Raw genomic sequence first — 20,815 nt, forward strand, 5'->3', positions numbered from 1 at the left:
AGCTTGCTTAAAAAAAGTCCGCGAAACTCGCACGTAGAAAAACTTAGAAAGAGCACTGGCGCGCGCAGAAGTCAAAGCATAGCCGCGTGGATCGGTGCGCGCGGGGTGTTCGAATAACCGGCGGCCGTGGTCAAAAATCGTTTTGTTACGCCGGCGGGTATGCGTGGCCTCTCGAAATTCGATATTTTGCGATTCGTTCCGCGCAAATTAACAGCCGTTTTCGCGTTACCGCACGCGCATGCAAGGCATGCCGAGTTGAGTGCGAAGTGAGCGAGAACAAGTCCTAAACACGAAACGAATCGCAAATTATCAGAGTCGGTGGGGTAGCGTGCGCGCATGCACTAGACGCAGACTATCGCATACAGGCGGTGGCCGACGACGTTGGCCAATGGTCTGGTCACTCCAGGCCGGTGACGGCAACAACAGCATCAGCGATCATGGCCGATTGGTCTTTGGAAGATCGGTGGCAGTGTGAAAACACATGCCTTGTCTGGCGATGCGGGGTGCTCAGAGTAGCGTGGGGACAAAGGATGGAGGGGTGCGTAACAAAAAGCGGTCGGGGCATGGAGGAAGGAAACAGCTTTCCATGGGTTGGGGAGAGCGGCTACTAGAGGGTCGCGGAAGCAGGGTCGGCGTTGAACAATAAGAATGTACGGGCACCTCGCCGATGCCTGATCGTTGGTCGAAATTGGTTTCCCGGGAAGTCAGCAGACCGCTGACTCCGTTCACTGTAACCGATCAGCGGCGCTCGGAGACGTTTGTCGTAAGTGCGATTTTGTGCCATTGAACCAATGCATACTTTCCCGGTCACGCGGATATTGTTCGTTTTAAGCAAAAGATCGTTTTAAGTGGGGCCATTATATGTGGGCTCTACTGTACATACATGGACGTGGGAGATGCGACTAGCTGAACGGACCCTGGGAAGCTAACTGGCGACCCTGGGTCGCGCCCGCCGAGCCACTAAGGCCAGTGGAGCCTTAGACGAAGGGCCCCACCTGCGATGAGCCACTTTTCTTTTTAAATAAATGTTGTCTCTCTCTAAAACGCTTTGTTACTCATAATGCGATTCCATTCCCGACATCAAGCCTGCCTAGGGCAAGTTTGCCAACAAGTCCCAAGCACCGGCGTAGCTCAGTGGTAGAATACTGGGCTGGCACCTAGCAGTCCAAGGCTCGAGCCCGACTGTGTCATTGGTACTAGGTTGTTTGCTAATATCGCACCATGTGGTTACGGATGCCGGCAGCGGCGGACAACTACGGCGCTGCGCGAGACCCGTGTTGTGATCTCATAACAGCTTTCGCTGTAAAATGCTGCATACCCCACGCGCAGTTTCTGGCACCTCCTCCTCTAGCCACCATAACTACAGTAAAGGCTCGTTAATTCAAACCACAAGGGGAAGCCGCCTCGGTTCGAATTAACGAAAGTTCGAACTAACGAAAGTGAAGAACAACAATAGTACACTGCGAGTAGGGCATAACAATTTATTTTTTGAAAAAATCTGTGATCACGGTCTGCCTTCTTTCCTTGAAGGCGACAGCCAGCACTTACTCTAATGAGCGAATTTATCGGAAGGCCTCTTCTCCGCCTTCTTCAAAACTTAAGAAAAGACGGGCGGCATTCAATGCGGCCATGACTTCCGCAGCAGAGGGCCGCACTGGTGCTTCGTCCTCCTCCTCATCATCGTCAATGGCAGCGATAAGTTCTGCACTTCTCACCTGACATATTATGTCGCCATCCGTGAGTGCACCACACACCACTGCACTTGAGTCCACATCGACGTAGTCCGCAAAGCAGACGTCTTCCAAAACGTCCGCCATGGGGGCGGTGACGCCGTGTTCGAGCACTGGTGGCTCGTCAGCTTGCAGAGCTTCAGTGCTGAAGCCACAGTGGCGAAAGCAATTTGCTATCGTAAGCACTGTCACTTGCTCCCAGACACGCACAAGCATGTGTAGTGCACTTAGGAGCGTCACTTGGTAGTCATTGCACAAAATAATTCGTTCCAACATATGACGCCAATAAAATTCTTTTAAATTTCTAATTATACCCTGGTCCATGGGCTGCAGTACCGCTGTCATGTTTGCTGGAAGGAAGGCCAGCTCACTGGCCTTCATCTCAACGTTGACTTTATGAGCCGAACAGTTATCCACAAGAAGCAGGACTTTGCGGCTACAGCATTCGAACTTCTTGTCAAGCTTCCCCAGCCACTGCGCGAACAATGCCCCCGTCATTCAGGCCTTTTTGTTGGCCGCGTAGTCTGATTGGAGGGACCAGATGTTCTTGATGCAATGAGGACTTCTCGATTTGCCTATCTCAAACAGAGGCAACTTCTCGGTCCCGGTCATGTTTGCAGCAACCATCACAGTTATCCGTTTTTTACTTTTCTTCCCTCCCGTGCACTTGTCACCTTTATACGCGATAGTTTTGGCGGGCAGCAATTTGAAAAATAAGGCAGTTTCATCCGCATTAAATATGTTCTTAAATATGTTCTGCGGAGAATACTTCTCCATGTAGCCTTGAAGCACATCGGAGCGCCAACCTTCACACGTTTCCATGTTGACGGCGTTCATTTCACCCGACACAGCACTGAAAACGAGGTCGTAGCACTCGCGAAAACGGTGCAACCACCCATCTGAAGCAGCAAAGTCGTCGTAGTCTAGCTGCAGGGCGAAGTCCGCTGCCTTTGCCAGTAGACTGGGCCACTCAGTGGTATGTCCTGCGAACGCATTTTCTTTATCCAAATGAGAAGCGCTTTCTCGAGGTCAGGATACTTTGTGGGCCACAACCTCCTCCTTTTGCTCGCAACTTATGCCTCTAAGGCGTCTTCAATAGTACTCCTATTTTTCTATATAAGTAGATAGCATCGTTTTCGGTATCCCATGCTTTTTTGCGATATCTTGCTAAGGCAAGAGTCCGGCGTCCACTTCCCGCAGGATATCAGCTTTCTCCTCAAGTGTTTTGGCGCGGTATTTGCCGCAGGCACTTGCCATCAAGTCTGAGCAGCAGAATCGCGACAGACATGAAGCTACTACCGGCATTACCACAACGAACGTTAGCAGAGACCTAACACCAACACAAAAAATCGCGACAGTCGGAAGCTACTCCCAGCACCAACAACCGAGGAGTACGACGCACGCCCGAGACAGAGACTGCAGAGAAGACTGGGCAAAGCTACGACGCACCCTATTTGCTGTGTGCTCGTCATGCCATCAGTTGTCTAACAGCGACAACTACGCAGGATTTTCAAAGGCTCCGAGATTGACGCTTGAAAAAAAAAAAAACAAATCTTGGAGGTTGCGTAGGACGGAGAGCAGGCAGCCGCCGAGAGAGAGAGAATGTGGGGGGAGGGAGGTTAAGAGTAAGTGGCGCTATTTTCTGCACTCTGGCCTTTGTGCCAGTTTCTCCATTTTTCTCTCCGCTCCCTGTCCACGCTGCCTCGTAACTCTGCAGCCGCCCTATCAAGTGTCTAGCCAAGCCGCCGGCGCGGTGGCGTGTAGTTCGAATTATCCGCGGCGGAACCTACTCGCGTTCGAATTAACTGGCTTTTTTATTCATAGGCTTGTATGAAGCTTGGCCCCCATAACTTACAGTGCGAATTATCCACAAATTCGAATTATTGAAGTTCAAATTAGCGAGCATTCACTGTATACCGTAGTTTCGCGATCGTTGCGGCAGATATTAAAAATGCCCAGCTCCGGAAGCGGCACACGCACATTGCGAGATAGCAGTTCCCGAGACTCTGTTGCCCCTGTGGCTGATGTTATCGATGCATCAAGTAGCAGTGAACCAGAGGACGACGACCATTCGTCGAACCCCTCAAAAAGTCATCTTTATGCTTCCACGTCGACTTTACGATTCCCCGTATAGGTCGTCTCCAATTATCGGCCCCTGAACTTTGGGAGGCCAATTTATGAAAAAAAAAAAACGTCAACCTATAATCGGCAATATACGGTAAGATTTTTGCTCACAAGTGAAACACATACATACAGCCTCGGCTATAGGGAGTATGCACACTTGGCCAGTGTCAACACAATTCACAAAAACTCGCATACACACTCGCACTCTTGCCCCGCCGCGGTGCTCTAGTGGCTAAGGTACTTGGCTGCTGACCCGCAGGTCGCGGAATCGAATCCCGGCTGCGGCGGCTGTATTTTCGATGGAGGCGGAAACGTTGTAGGCTCGTGTGCTCAGATTTGGGTGCACGTTAAAGAACCCCAGGTGGTCTAAATTTTCGGAGCCCTCCACTACGGCGTCTCTCATAATCATGTGGTGGTTTTGGGACGTTAAACCATACATATCAATCAATACTCACACTCACATGCACACGAACTACAGAAATAGTGAAATGCTAAGTACTACAGTTAAACCCTTTTATAAGAGCCATGCTCCGGGTAGCAACTGATTGATTGATATGTGGGGTTAAACGTCCCAAAACCACCATATGATTATGGTAGCCCTCGACTACGCCGTAGTGGAGGGCTACAGACATTTCGACCACCTGAGATTCTTTAACGTACACCTAAATCTGAGCACACGGGCCTACAGCATTTCCGCCTCCATCGGAAATGCAGCGGCCGCAGCCGGGATTCGATCCCGCGACCTGCGGGTCAGCAGTAGAGTACCTTAGCCACTAGACCACCACGACAAGGCTCCGGGTAGCAATTCCTGTCCTTCATATGAGATGTCTCTTATAAGCAGGGGAACTTGTATGCATTTTCCTGTTCCACGTATTTTACTGTAGGCATACTGGTGTCCCTTATACCCATTTGTCTCCTATATCAGTGTCTCTTATAAAGGGGTTCAGCTGTTTAACAAATCTGTTTAATCATTAACCGATTTTATTAAAGGTCATCAATTGTTGGGCCCACAATACCGCTTCAACTATAGTCTTTTCCAGCACAGCAAACGCTGGACAACAAACGTACGAACACCAAATTTACATAGCAGATGCCGCGGTTTCAGAATATGCTGGCATGAATCACATAGTATTGATGCAGCATAAGTTTCTTGAAAATTTTAGTACCACCTTTCGTACTACCACCAAGCTATGCATTAATATGCAATGATGCTTCCTAGCAATAGATTTCCTTTGAAGTCTTTTCAAAACTAGTGAAGTACTGAAGCAAGAAGGTTCGTCATAACTCGAATGACGGCCTCACCTTACGAATGACGTATGAAGCCTCCAGCTTGCCCACTGTGCGTATGTACTGCTGCACAGCACCTTCATAGTCACCCTTGCTGCAAGATAAATTATAAGTGGCTCAGACACAAATACCAGAAGATTGTAAAAAACATAACACCTAAAGAATTGTAATTCAGATAAAACACATCTCATGAACCCAAAACTCAAGTTTCTTGGTATCCCTGCCACCCCGCTCTTATTGAGCTTCAAGACATTTGTTGATTGATTATGACATTAGAAGCTGCACTTTTTTTTTTTTTTACATGAAAGGCCACTTCCGAATCTAAAACAGAAACTGCTTTAGTGCTTGGCTCAGAATGGCAATGTGTCATTTGTGAACACACAGAGTAGCTTGTGATAAAACTGCACAGACGAAAAATTCTTATCGGTTGCCCTGCTAACAGCTGCTTAAATAAATGTTGTGATGAAGACTGTGCATCAGTATTTCAAACAAGGATACACACCTACATTAAGAAAGAGATGGGTTTTGGAAAGAGGCACAATATAGAGTGCCCACGTACAGCGTAAAGAACATTCAGCAGTTCATTTCACATGCTTGTACACAGTTCGCTCGTCTTGGAAGCTTGATCTGTTCATAGCCCACATATCGCGAAAGGCTCTGTCATTTATGTTTGACAATCTGCATAAGCGGGACAAAGATCTGAAAATAAACTAACCTCGCCAAAAAGCCGGGTTTTGCACTATGCACGATTACCAGTCAGCATGACCAGATCATGAAAAATGTGCAATACTACAGAAGTAAAAATTGAATGTTGTGTGCATCTCAAGGAAGTTGTGTTAACGAGGTTCAAAGAGGTGATGGGGGCGGGAGTTTGCATCAACAGGAGTGAACAGAGCAGGGAGAAGCTAGGTGCCAGCTGGGGATCACTACTTGCACCGAGGAAGAGTATGGCACTGCTCAAGATTTGTCAAGAGTATGTGCAGTTCGCACACTTCAAGGGGCAAAAATATATTAAATTATAATCACTCATATACACTACTTTCAGAGCATACTAGTTTGATTTTCTTTCTAATCGTGAGTATGTGAACTGTGTGAACGAGAGGGAATGTTCACACTGCTTTTCCTTCAGTCACTCAATGGCAATCGAAGCTTTGATAGAGTGGGAAGTGCTCTGTTGACTTGAACTACTGACCCGACACCCTTCGAAACGTCCTGTGCAACAGCTTGCACATAACCACCGATGCACTAGACCATCGGTTAGAAGCCCTTCCGATACCCATGTAACACAATATTACCTAATTCAACAGTAGTTTCTTTGTTATGCTGTGTCAGAAGGTGGGTATCGAAGAAATGTTACAACATGCAATAGCATGTGTTAGAGAAAATAGGTACTGCAGCAAATTGACTATTAAGCACGCCACATTGGAAACTAGGCACATTTCCCAACTTATACACAGTATCTAATTTCAGGAACAATGCCAAGTAATGTTTACTGATTAAGCAACCTCAGGAAGAACATTTGAACTGCAAAGCTGAGGTCGGGCCACTTGAAAAGCACACCCATTTGCAAAAAATCCCTGCTTTGACATCAGTTTCAAGACATGATGATTATAAAATGCACAACGAGATAACATTAGCGTATGCCTATGTTTTTTCCCTAAAGAGCCAGCTGTGTGCAGCACTTTTAGCAACGGTAAAAGCATTTGCAACGCACCTGTACAAATGGTCACCATACTGCCGAAAGATGTCCGCCAAACCATCTTGGTCATATTTCTGGCTCCGTGCCAAGCTGGAATGACATCATTTAAGTATGTTAAGTATGTTACCAAAAACAAACTTTGTTAACTTTTGCCTTCCACCATGCATGAATCACCAATGAATGATGATTTTGAGCACTAACTTTTAAAAAAAATGCTGTGTACCTTGACTTGTAGTGCCATATCAATGATTGTGTACAAACTAGAGTTGTCATTTGTGCACAACCCATATTTCCATCAGGCAGTGAGAATTTTTTAAAGGTGTCTCAGCTCTAAGGATGTGAAGCACATGAAAGCGGCACAATGACCTGGACATCCAAAACCACATGCTCTCTTGAAACCTAGCATTTCTGCATTGATACTGGCCCTAGTAGAAGCAATTTAATGAACCAAACTAGGAGCGGCGACTACAATGTCAGGGTCTCGTCATCATAAGAGTACAGTCGACTCCCGGTAATTCGAAGTCGCTTAATTGGAAGTTTCGGTTAATTAGAAATGAGCAAGTGGTCCCATCAGTTTTGCATGCAATCGTATAGAAAAAAATGCTCGATAATTCGAAGTTAAAAACCCATAATATTGGTTAATTAGAAGTTTTTTCAATCGACAGTCTCGTCGCAACCGTAATTTTACAGTAAAATGGGGAACTTTTCATATGCCAAAACATCTGCCGGACCGCTCTGGTGTCTTCGCCATCACTACTGTCCGCAGCGCCACTGATCTTGAAGCGGCAAACTTTTTAACGCTGGCGAATCACATCGGCGGCATCGACTGACTCTTTAGTTGACTTTTGTCGAGACTCGAGTGTGTCACCGCGTCACCCGCGTGCTGGGTTGATTCCACACGTGTTTCCGCGCTTCTGATTTTGAGTGTTGTGGTGGTGACGTACGTTTGATAATGGCAACTCGTGGCCCTTACCGAACGCTAGACCTAGCGACGAAAGTCAAAGTCTTGAAGGAAGTTGACGAGGGAGGCACCGCCAAACAAGACATTGCAAGAAAGTACGGCATTAAGCCTAACACGCTGTCGACTTTCATAAAGAATAAGCGCTCAATATTGGATGCGTTTGAAAGTGAAAAATTCAAGACATTGCGGAAGCGGATGCGCACCGGTGCCTACCCCGAGTTGGAGGAAGCACTGCTGATTTGGATCAGAGAGGCACGAAACAACAAACTTCCTCTCAGTGGTGAAGTCGTCACGGCAAAAGCGTCATCGCTTGCTGAAATGTTGGGCATCAACGACTTCGCTGCTTCGGATGGGTGGCTTACGCGTTTCAAACATCGCCACGACTTGATTTTTAAAAGCGTGTGTGGGGAGAAGGCGTCAGTCGATGAGGAAACGTGCCCGACATGGAAAGCGGGCAAGCTTCGCGAGTACCTCGAAGAATACCAGCCGGCAGACATTTTTAATGCAGACGAGACTGCGCTTTTTTATCGGCTGCTACCGGACAAGACCCTGACATTTAAAGACGACGACTATTCTGGAGGCAAAAGAAGCAAAGAGAGAGTGTCAGTGCTAGTCTTTTTATGAATTTATGAATTTCTTCTTAAAACTTTTTGCAAGAGATGTTACCGTTCTTCTCAAAAGTTGCCTTGAAATATTTCGGTTTAGTCATGGCTTACAAATTTTTTGTGATCCACAAATTTTACATTTTTTTTAGAACAAACCGCACTTAAAAGCATGCTCTTTTATCGTCAATTTCATATGCTGCATGAACCATATCATAGATAACCTCAAGTGAGTGAAAATGGCTGCATGAGTCAGGGCAGCAGTGGAGTCTAGGTTTTGAAAAGGCCTGGATAGACTACTGCCACTTGCTACGTGTGGTATGAACACGTAGATCGGCCGTTATACTGTTAATGGACTAAAGTAGGCGAAGCTCCGTTTTCAAAGTCGGGTAACACAATCCGAAGCAGAAAGAAAGGGGGTGAGAGAGATTGGTTGCATTGCCATTACAGTAACAGCAGGTATGCCAGACACCTTTCCCCACTCCTTTTCTGTTATTTCTTTTTTTCATGCCATAGCTCTCAGTTTAAAGAATGAAAATTTCAAGCCACTTTGTTTTTATTTTGTTCTGTTCAGCCTACACTCAAGGCAACATTTTTTTTGTGTTGGCCTTTAGGAATACGGCTTACATACGAGTAAAACGTAGATGGGTTCAACAGTATAAAGCATATTGCTCTAGCTTCAATACCAAACATCGACCACTGTTATGGCTCTGGGCTACTCGAGAAAAGATGCTATGTGCTGACAAGCTCTAAATAAATCAAGTAAATGGCTTATGAGCATTAAATTGTGGACGAAGTGCCATTAAACCACTGCTGTGATTTTCGCACAAAGTGGGCACGATAAGCATATCTTGACACTTTCTAAGAACCATTTCAATAAAGTTCATACTGTCGTCCAGCACAATCAATAAAAACAGCTTTGCATGCCTACCTGATGGCCAGCGAGTACTGGTTTTTGCGGAAAAGCAGCTCCAGCTTGCTCTGGGTGTCCCTCTCACGCAGACAATGCAGCTTGCCTTCTTGCACCAGCACATAGAGGGAGCCCCACTCGGCCATCACGTCTACCACACCAGGGATGGCCGCTGAGTAGGCTGCATGGCAAACGGGCTGTTTTCTCAAACCTTGCTACGCAACCTGGCACCCACAATGTGGTCAGGCACTTCAAATGAGGTACGATCAGCAACCGATTTTTCGGACACGCAGGACGATTCGGATACCTTCGTGAGCCAGCTATATACCCTATAGGGCAAATGTATCATTCACATAATCATCATCAGCAGCAGCAGCAGCTTTAGCAAAGATATGAAATTTTAGATGCTGAAGCATTTGAATATACAGTTAAGCCTGAATATAAGGAAATTGACCAATCCTCAAAACAAAATACATTATAAGGAGGAAACAAAAGGGGAACTGAAGGCAGAGCTAACCTAAAACACTTGTTTAACGGTAAAAACTGCTTTATTATTGCGATAGCAATCGTACGAACCCTTTCAATGGATTTTTGCTGTCACCGTCATGTTCTATAACAAGTCCAAATTTATTGCATGCCCCCACGCATCGTAGTTTTTACAATAGGGTAAAAGCGTGCGAGCGCTTCTCAAGCAGAGATTGAATGGGTTGGCACCTCCATCGCCTGGATGGCGCATACGATAACATAGAGTGTGTTAGAACTGCCGTCGAATGCTGAAACAGAAAGTAAACCATCAGTCTTGAACGAGTATGAAAAGACTCAAAGGGTAGAAGAGAGGGACCCCCGGTCACTTGAGTAGCAGCGGTGAACCTTTATTTTAAGGGTTGGTTCACAATCGCTAGCACGCATGCTATCTCTGCAAGCATCAGTGCGCTTTCAACGCGAAGAGATTGTGTGGAAAAAGCACTTCTCCCTGGAGCAACCGTATTTGCTTACACCAGCGGTTTGTAGGAGTTCCGCAATATTGGATCCAAGAAAGTTCGCTGCCAGCATTACTTCACATAACATTACAATTTGTTGCTCTCGCATACTTTGCATTGCATTCAACACACCGTCGTGTTCTTGCCAGCGCTAATCGGCTGATCGCGAAGGCTACAATCCCTCGAGCTCGTGGCACAAACAAAAACGCGGCATGAATCAACTTTCGAAGATCTATCATTGTCACTGTAATAATCTCTAATAAATGTTTCCACCTAATCTGACCTCCCATCGGCAGTGATGAAACAGTTGTCCTCAAAAAGCCTGCAAGCCATCGGGGGCCCCAGCATGCACATTGTGTTTGATGCCATGCACGCTTGCATGGCATCAAACACAAAGAGCGAACTACACGGATAGCATGGAAAACTATCCGGTAAAGCACCCTTCATATCCAACGCGGCACCGCATATTTGACACTAACTAAAAGCGAGGCACTGCCAGCGCAAAAGTAGTTTTCTTTTTTTGGTTTGCAGGGGAAGGGCACTTACGCGTATGCCCCTATGCCAGCAAGAATGGTGACAAAGCTTGCTCGTGGGGCGCAGGCTTGCCTGCCAGTCATGTGCATACCCGTGCGCTTGGGAATCACCGGGCCCACGAGCGCACCACTGTCACCGCTTTGTAGGCGGCAGGGCAACCGCGAAAGATGTATGCTCATGCCAAAATTCCTAGATTGTCTGCAGTAAAAATTTGTTATATCAAAGTTGCCTCCCTCTGTTACATAGAGGTTGCAAATACATGTGCTTTTGTGAAGTAATGACAGGAAATATAAAAAATTCATTATGTTGACAAATTTGTTAAATGAAGGTTCATGATAATCAAGTCTAATTGTACTATTCTGCTGACCATCTGCAGCAATACTATGCACTACGCAACAAGGTGAGTGTGGCTGCTTAACTTTTTAGTCATTGAAAAGATTTTTTCACCCACCCACGTTAGGCAAAAAAAAGAAGAATTTGTCTCAATCACAACACAAGCAGTATGCTTCTAAATTCTTAGTTGCTATTTTATACTCCTTTGTACTTGAAGTAAATGGCGCATATGATGAGGGAACTGAAGGATGAACTGGTAGAGACTAAGTGCACTTTCTTTCGCCACAAGCTAAGTTAGTTATGTAAACATTTGTGTGGAAAACTTTAACTTTAGATATCTGATAGCATGACAAAACTGAGGAACTAATACATGGAAATGAAATACTGTCACAAAGTATTGATATTACAGACAGCCTCAAAAACTTTTTCTGGTCAGTTTCTTTGTTATGCAAAGACAACAAGGGAAATGGCCAACAAAATATTACTTCTTCAGACCAGGAGGAGATACTATTGCCAGCCAAGAAAGATTATATGAATATCTTTTGTATCTCGATTCCAAAGGGGCAGGTAGAACTATGCAAAGACAACAAGGGAAATGGCCAACAAAATATTACTTCTTCAGACCAGGAGGAGATAGATACTGTTGCCAGCCAAGAAAGATTATTTGAAAATCTTCTGTATCTCGATTCCAAAGGGAAGGTAGAACTTTTTTAATGCCACTCTCTTTTTTGCAGCATTATGAAGAGCACATGCTGTACAATGTACAAACAATTTTTTTAACTCCCAATAGTTCAGTATAATATTCCTGGCACACAGCTATAGTTATCTCTACATTTAAGAATGATGACCGACTGTCTGCCAACGATTACCGGTTTCACTTACGTCAGTATGCTGCAAAATATAGAACATGTTATAGTCAACAACACTGCAGTGTTTCTGTATAAAAAGAATTACTTTACTATAAGCATAGTTTTAGGAGCAAAGCGTTTGAATTAACCAAAAGCTTGAATGATCAGATTAAGATGAATATCCCTTAATACCAGCCAAATACAGGATACACTGACCCGGGGAGGAAACTGACACAGCACAGTGAGAAATAAAGTACAATAATTTGTCTTAACTTTTGACGGGAAATTTTTTCTTTTAATACTTTGTCACCACCAGCAAAATAGGCAAATAGAATAAGTTATACAAGTTTGATATCACGAGCTTGTCACCATATACTAAACTATTTGAAACAACATTTTGATATGCTCCCACAAAACACAAGGTATTTAATGTTAGCATAAAAGTTTGGCAACTTGCACAATAATCACTCACAAACAGCTCGATTTTGACAAATGCCAACGACTAGTGGCATGTGCATGCTCAGCCACTACGGAACACTGCCAACTGCATGGGAGATGGGAGAGCACAGTATGTGCAGCTGTTGCCACATGAATTTATCACTGCCATAAACCATGAGGCAAACAGACATTTTTGATGCGAGATATAGGGAGTCAACTCAAAAACTGAAGTGGCAGCTTTACAAGGCTAATGAAGCATCTGCGTCAATAAACATAGGCTTCCTGACAATGGTGTTTTGGCAAGAATGTATCCATCATCAAACACATAGCAATCCAACCAACTATAGCACTCACCTACAAACTTGTTCTGTATATCATAGATAGTAACGATAGTTTTATCTGGGCCACCAGCATTCCTGAAAGACAGCAAAGAAATACATATGACAGCTAGATGACACATCTAAACAGCATTTGCAGACCCCATCCCAACGCGAAAAAGCAAGACGTGAAGTAATGGTACATTATAAACCAGGACCCATCAAAAATTAATGACAAAATAATGCACGTCACACACCAGCATTAGCAGCTAATTGAATTTTCACTACTGTCGCATATAATCATTGCAGAAAAAGAACTTTCAGGTTAAAACATGCAGTACGCTAAAGAAAAAAACGAGATCCATTAAAGGTATCCCACATTATTCTGTATGTGTCAATGCTATCCAGATATGCAGCAAAAGACAAGCAGAACTGAATAACAAGTACATTCATAATGTGAATGGAAAGACGTACTGAACTAAATGCGGCAGAAACACCTGATCCACGGATGACCAACAGCATAGCAACCTGCAATGTATAGAACCTGTGCAAGCTGCACAGGTCAACTACTTCATTGCCGCAACGTAATACCTGCCATACTTATAAAGTAGTACAGTGGAACTTCAATTATATGTCCCCCGGTTTCGCGACGACCCACATTTTACGATGAATCGGTTAGGTCCCGACGAAATCCCCATAGGAATAATGTATTAAAAACCTTGATTATACGACACAGTTTTACGCCGACCTCGCATCTTACAACCACATTAAGATTTCGGCCAAAAGGAAAAAGAACACCTTTACTCGAATCAAGCATGGACCAAATACAGTCGAGCCCACATATAACGGCCCCACTTAAAACGAAGTTTCGCTTAAAACGAACAATATCCGCGTGTCCGTGAAAATATACATAGGTTCAATGGCATAAAATCGCACTTACAACGAATGTCTCCGAGCGTCACTGATCGATTACAGCGAACGGGGTCAGTGCACAGCTGACTTCCAAGGAAACCACTTTCGACCACGGATCAGGCATCAGCAACGTGCCCATACATTCTTATTGTTAAACGCCGGCCCTTCCTTCGCGCCCCTGCAGTTGCTGCTCTCCTCGACCGCTTTTTGTTACGCACCCCTCTGTGCTTTGTCCCCCCCACTACTCTGAGCACCCCGCATCGCCAGACGAGGCCCGTGTTTTCACACTGCCACTGCTCTTTCAAAGACCGGTCGGCCATCTCTGGTTTTGATCGCTGGTACTGTCAATGGCGTCGCCGGCCTGGAGTGACCAGACCATTTGCCAACATCGTCGGCCACCCACTGTATCCGATCGTCTGCGTCTAGTGCACGCGCACACGCTACCCCACCGACTGATAATTGGCGATTCGTTTTGTGTTTAGGACCTGTTCTCGCTCACTTCGCACTCGGCTCAGCTTACCTTCCGCACACATGCGGAAGCGTGGAAACGGCTGTTAACTTGCGCGGAACGAATCGCGAAATATCGAAGTCGGTGAGGCCACGCACATCCGCCGGTGCAACAAAACGATTTTTTGACCACAACCGCCAATTCTTTGAACACCACTGTGCGCGCAGATCTAGGCGGCCAAGCTTTGAACTCTGCGCGGCGAGACACTCTTTCAAGTTTTTCTATGCACGAGTTGCACGTTTCGCGGACTTTTCAAGCAAGCTACCCACTTACTTTATTCCCGCATTTTTCGGTTTTCAATGTCGCCCTCCCGCCGTGTCCTCCCCTCTTTTCACTGTATCGCAACTCCTTGCCTTTCTCTCGCAAATCTGCTCTCTTCTCTTGATCACAACCCCTTCGCCCGTCTCCACCGCTCCGTGCGTCAGCCACGCTCGCTCGAGTTAGTTTCGTTTTCCGACTAGAAACGGGCCCAGAGCTGTTCCGCGCGTTCTGGCATGTGTGTCGCGTGTGTGCGTCTTGCTCGCTCTTGGTGTGCATGTGTGATCAGGATGGCAGACGGGAGGACTTGCACGATTTTCCTTCTGCTCAACAAAACATCGAAAGTGTGACCGCTTGGCTTGAGCATAATCCGCGCATTAGGTGCCGCGTTGCAGAGCGCTTGCTCTGCAAAGCATAGCTGTTGACCACCTGGCAGCCAACATGCCGCTTCAGGCGTCCCGGTATTCGGTTGTGAAGATGGTGTATATTTTGTGGGTGGCGATGACAGCTACAGGCGCGCAAAACTGTTTTTGCGAGACCGACTTCGTCGACGTCAGGCCCGATGCTGAGCCTGAAGCTTCCGAACTGGATCAGTTAAGTCGTGATTTGTGGCAGCACGCCGTCGACTGACATGGGAGAACGGGTGGAACATCTGTTGCGATAGTTTCATTATGGCCGATGATGATGCCGACACCGCGGAACCGTGCACGGATTAGGGCATTGTGAATGAAGTACGTTGCAAAAGCAATTTGGAGAAATCTTATTGCGAGAACGACGAAACTTTGCAGCCACTCCCTCATGCAGCTTATGCCTCGGGCCTTGGCGAATAAGCACGCTGCTGTTTGAAATAAACTAGAGACCGCCGTTTCTACTCTTCGAAACACATGTATCACGGACTTATGGGGGCAGAACTGTTTGTGTTTTCACTCACAACTTTTTTAAAATCTATGTTTCATCTACTACGAACTTAGAGATACAGCGAACGGATGCCGCGTCACGTTCAGGTTCGTTATAAGCGGGCTCCACTGTATTCACGAGTGCAAAATATAAACTTTGCGTTCCTTTAGGTTGACAATTGTAAAAGTAGAGAGCGACGGATGTCTTCTTAGAATGGAAAATTTATTCTCCTGGAAGTTCATTTGCTTCTACAAACGGCGCAATTGTGTGTACACGTATCTGGGGTCGCTACCTAGTCAAGCTCTATCCACACAAAGTAGCTGCAGCCGCCCTAAAAGCTGATATTTCCACGTTTTCAGTCCATGGAAACATTTTCTGGTCGACATACAGCTGATTTGCCGCCTTTGTCGTACTCGCAGTCACAGTCTTTTGGAGACATAAGGGCACAATGCAGCCGTTTTCATTGTGAAAGATTACTTTCACTTCGCATCAACGTTCATACTAACAGCTGGACATCACTAGTTGCACTTCACAAGGCCACAAATCGCAACTTGCATAGCTCAGTCGCACACGAAGGCATTCTATGCACTTGTGGTCAATTGCCATATGTGATAGCGATGACACTGTGTCTGACTCTTCTGACGGGAGGCTAGTGGCAACACGGTTTCATTTTCACGTGCAGGCAATTTTCGAACTCTATTTATCGGTAGAAAGATGCGTGTTGGATTCAATTCTTTTTAAACTTGAGAATAGAGATTCACTCGCACCTTTCAACTAAGTTATACTGCCATTAGCTGTCGCTGACAAGAATAATTTAATCTACTTTTCTAGCAGAGGCACAAGGTCGTGCCGTGGGCTTCTAATTTAAATTAGCGAAAATTTCGAAGTATTCGACATGAACACATAAAAATGAGCAGGTAACACCCTGCAAAGGTTGTTTCACTGCAATAAAGGAGTCCTGAGCAGTGAGAACATCTACCCAGAAAAAATCCGCACTGCCATAAAGCTTCACTTCAAGGTTAAATGAACATGAATTACCCTCACACTGATTCATCCTTTTTCAAGTTTAAAAGCTTGTTAAACCGCCTTATATGCTTTAAGTATGGTAAATTTTAAGCTTTAGCGTATTTTACAGGTTATCACTTGCACTCCGTGAAAAGTCAAACCCTGCTACTTTTATTTCAAAGTTGCTTCCACTTTTTTTGAACCAAAAAGAATGACATTTGCACAAGTTTTATTTCAATCTTCAAATACATTGTGCAGGTTAGTAGGATGACGACCAATATACTTATTTCTTTACAATATGTAATCAAAATTTGGTTAGACCAAATCACTATTAATTTCAGATTCACTATGAACATAAAATTCATTACTTGCACAAGCCTAGTATTCGTGTGTCAAAATAGTGACATCTTTTTTCTTGTGCCTCTCACTGCACTATCACTTTTGTGCACTGCCTTTAGGGCAAAACTGCCCTAAAGGCAGTTTTTAATAGATGCCCAAGTCTCCCTAATAAAGTTTTTAATAGATGCCCAAGTCTCCAAAGTTAACAGGTACAGATAGCATCCACACTGCCCTCACAAAAAGAAAAGCCAAACCCATACATGCAGTGAATGCGATTAAAAGGGCCAATTATGCGATGGCCATGATTTTTGTATGCCACTCAATAGAGACTACACAGAATTTAACTTTCAAGGTTTGTTGACAGTGTCAACCCTCCCATCGCTGGGCAAGGATAGTCTTCTGCCGAATAATCAAAAAAAGTTTTTTCTCTCTCTCTACATTGTTGAGCCTCTATTTTTCTACCTGCTAACCTTGAGCGAATTTGTACATCACGTAACAGAGGCCAGCAAAACTTGCAATTCAAGATTGCCAGCTCAAGCAGTTACTGAAAACCCAAGTAGTGGCAGCAGTACAAGAAGCTCATGCTGTAAGTGACCTATGGCTTAATATTTTCGTAGATTAATTCACAAGTCAAATGATAAACCAGCCGCACAATGCCAATCAAACCATTATGGATACTGAATTCTGTTCTCACCTAGCAGTTTTGGCATCCCTTGCCACCAGGACCAGGTACATGCGAAACCAACGCAGCAGCAACTTTTCATCCTCAAAGACGAAGCAGGAACCACGACCCTCTGGGTGGTAGAAGTAGACGGCCTGCGACATAGCGTACACTGCAACTGTCATGGTGTTGAGTGTGGCACAGCTTTTCACTTTTTAATGCCTGCAAAAAGCAGGAATAATCAAAACTGAAAGCATAACAGTTTCACTTTAATAGAGCCCCTGACAATTTAACTTTAGGCTAGATAGATCTTTCAAGGTACTACTGATAAACTTTTGTTATTGTGATTCTGAAAATAGATTCTGCTAATTCAAACTGGGGTGATCATCTCACAATGCACCATCCAAAACAATGGTGGCTGAACTTCAAGAGCAGCAGCATCCATCTTGGAGGCACTGTTTTTTATGCTGCTAGTTCTAATATAAATCTTAAACTTGCTCGAAAAAAAATTTTACGACAGAACTTGACATAAATGTTCACTGAAGATTACAATTTATTAAACTATTAACCTTTGAAATATGCCTAGCATTCATGTTATCAGAACAAAAACACCTAACGTTGACAGTACACTCCAGCTCGTCTGGCCTGCTTCTCTTACAACAGCTTAACAGAAGGTTCACAGGAGTTTTGTAGGAGGAGCATGCACTGAATTGTAAGACTGTTACAAAGTACAGTTCAATAGATGTTATAAAGTGTAAGGCAACAAAAGGCATTTACTAATTGCTGCTTGCCACTCTTCATCACAACAATGGTGTGAAGACAAGCATGAACAGACACTGAGTGAGATATGTTCATGTTTCCCTGTGCTCACATGGCAACTTATTAATTCAATTAATGAGTGAAAGTTCACTGCAATTTAAAGGCTGATAAATCTATCAGTATTTTTTTTTTATTTTCACACAAACCTCATTATAACAAAGTTGCATCTTACACAAAAGTAAGTTCGTCTTATCCGAAAATTCGTTGTAAAGGTGTATTCCTAACACTATATTTACTGCAAGACTATTGTCCTTTAGGTTTATTTTAACCGATATTTCGTCATAAGCGGGTTGGTTTCAGCGTTGTTGTTGAACCTGTTTTGTTACCACACTCAATGCTGCAATTTCAAGTGGAATTATTTTTTTTTTCTTCAGGCTTCTAGTCTGAATGTTTCCAAGAACTTCATGTGTGACCTCCAGCATTAGGCCCATAGGAAAACAGAGCACGTGGAGCCCCCATCATTTCGCTTTGTCAGCCTTCACCTCCGCTGCAGATTATTTCTAGGATGGTGCACACACGCCATATATGCGCTCAGTTGTGCAAACAGCTGCTTGTGCAACCAACCAAGGCAGGGCTAGAGGAGGAGACGCAAGTCCGTTGTGCGAGGTTCATTACATGACCTCTTGGATGCAGGAAGACAATGCACATCAAGCTATCATCTGGCCCTACTTTAAGGGGCAGTTAGGAATGCGAAATAGACAGCCGTCCGCTTCAAAGACAAAGCCAAAAGGAAATCTATATGGATTTTCTTGTGGCTTCGTGCAGTTGTCTATTTTGCATCCTTAGCCCTTTCGTCACCTTGCAGGATTGTGCAGAACCAATTTGCATAGTACGTGTCAATGGGCTTCGAGTTATTGATGAATTCACCTTTGCGCTGCCTAGCACTAGCTTCCTGGTTGGCTCAAATGGTAGAGCGACTGACCGAAAAGGCATTGGTTCCCGATTAGACCCCCTGACCAGGAAGAAATTTTAGACTACTCAGAAGCTTTCTTTCTGAGAAATACGTGTGGATTTCCTTCTAGATTCGTGTGACAAGCAGGTGGTTGTCAATTTCTCTTTCTTAACCCTTTCATAAAATTGCAGGATTTTGTGAAAGTGATTTCCTTTAAAGGAGCAGTGACAACGTTTTGAAGGCAAATAAAATAGCGAGATTGATTTGTGTGCACACACACACCTACAAGATGTCAACAGCTAATATAGCCTAAAACATATCTTAACTAAATTAAAACCGTGTGCCGCTAAACAGCAGGTGGAAGAGAGCACTTCACAACACCTTGGTATGAATGTACACAAGGACCAGTGTTGCAGTGGTGGCGTCTTTAACTAATGCTGCTTTGGACGTGTAATTTATGCAGGACGTCCAACAGATGGCAAAGAGTTTCAGCATCCAAAATTTTTGACGCCCTTATACAGACTTTACTGGTTCTGTATAAGAACATCTGATGCTTTTGCGGCAGATGTCCCGCAAAAGCATCCAAATGTTCCAAGTCTAAAACATCAGCAGTCATAAGTTTTTTATATGTTTCTTTGGTGGAAGGGGGGCAAATGAAATCAGGACACTGTCAAGCATACTGTTAACACCAAGCAAACCATTAACAAGTGCTTCAAGTGGTTGACCACTAAGGTAGACTGGCCTATGAGTGGGAGGGAGTTGCTCACATCTTCACGGGCAACGATGAATTCCCCCTGACTGCTCAGGGCAGCGCACTGCGGAGCACAGCCATGGGCGTCCAAAACAAGCTGCTTGGAAGGCTGCCCATGCGCACCGAGAGCCAGCGACAGCACCTTGGTAGCGGTGGCCACAAAGAGCTGGTTGGCCCCGCCAAAGGCCAGTGCATTCACTGACCCGGACTCCAAGGGCACCACGGTCTGACGGCTCTGCTGCCGCATCACATCTCCACGATACAGCAGCAAGCGGCCATCTTCCAGGCCAACGGCCATTAGCGTCAGCCGTTCATCCACAGAAAGTGACTTGGCCTGCCGGGAGAATGCCTCAGTGAACCGAGTGCTGACTCGGAAGCAATAAAGGTGAAGGGCTACCGTAAAGCGAAAAATTTCACTAAATTTATTAGTCGGTGTTATAAACTAACAAAGAAATAAAATTATTTGTTTCCTTACTTACTTTTTATAGTATTCTATTATTACACATGAATTTGTGGCTGCCAAGTTCAGAGAATTATACTGCAACCTCCCGCACAGAAGCAGACCACTTAAGCCGCAGCAGTGAATTAATGTACAATAGTATGCGCCCCCGCCCCCTTTTTTAAGCACAGTTACAATAAGTACAGAAAATGAACAAGCACCAAGTAAGTCACCTGGAGTGGTGTTACTTAACACGGTGTTATGAAAGTGAATTTTTGAAAGAATGAGGAGTTGCATTCATCACATTGCAGAGCATCACATTGCATGCCAATGTGATGCTCTCATGACTGTCACATACAAACACGCCAAATATTGAGCAGAGCTAGAGACAGCTAAATGGGTTGATGTGTGATTCAGAGGTGGGAACAACTCACCGGTGAGGGTGAAGTACCAGCTGCAGCTCGAACAATTCGACAGCAGTGGGGCACACCATGCTTGTCGACCTACGCGAGGACATAAAATAAAAAACTGCAGTGTGACATACGAACTGCACATCTTCTAATCCGTATTA

The 20,815-nt window shown here is 44.8% G+C and overlaps 1 protein-coding gene across 1 annotated transcript in view; it reads right to left on the bottom strand.

Moving 5' to 3' along the window:
* Positions 1-20,815, bottom strand: part of Vps11 (vacuolar protein sorting 11) — a 46,501-nt gene that overhangs the window by 24,756 nt on the left and 930 nt on the right. The window contains exons 6-12 of the mRNA XM_075888889.1: positions 20,679-20,747; positions 19,822-20,139; positions 17,377-17,498; positions 12,801-12,862; positions 9,335-9,494; positions 6,856-6,930; positions 5,157-5,235 (exon numbers count right to left, since the gene is read on the bottom strand). Coding sequence (XP_075745004.1) covers positions 5,157-5,235; positions 6,856-6,930; positions 9,335-9,494; positions 12,801-12,862; positions 17,377-17,498; positions 19,822-20,139; positions 20,679-20,747 — 885 coding nt within the window. The remainder of the gene's footprint in view (positions 1-5,156; positions 5,236-6,855; positions 6,931-9,334; positions 9,495-12,800; positions 12,863-17,376; positions 17,499-19,821; positions 20,140-20,678; positions 20,748-20,815) is intronic.

The sequence above is a fragment of the Rhipicephalus microplus genome, chromosome 3 (genome assembly GCF_043290135.1).
Source record: "Rhipicephalus microplus isolate Deutch F79 chromosome 3, USDA_Rmic, whole genome shotgun sequence".
Classification (NCBI taxonomy): Eukaryota; Metazoa; Arthropoda; class Arachnida; order Ixodida; family Ixodidae; genus Rhipicephalus; species Rhipicephalus microplus.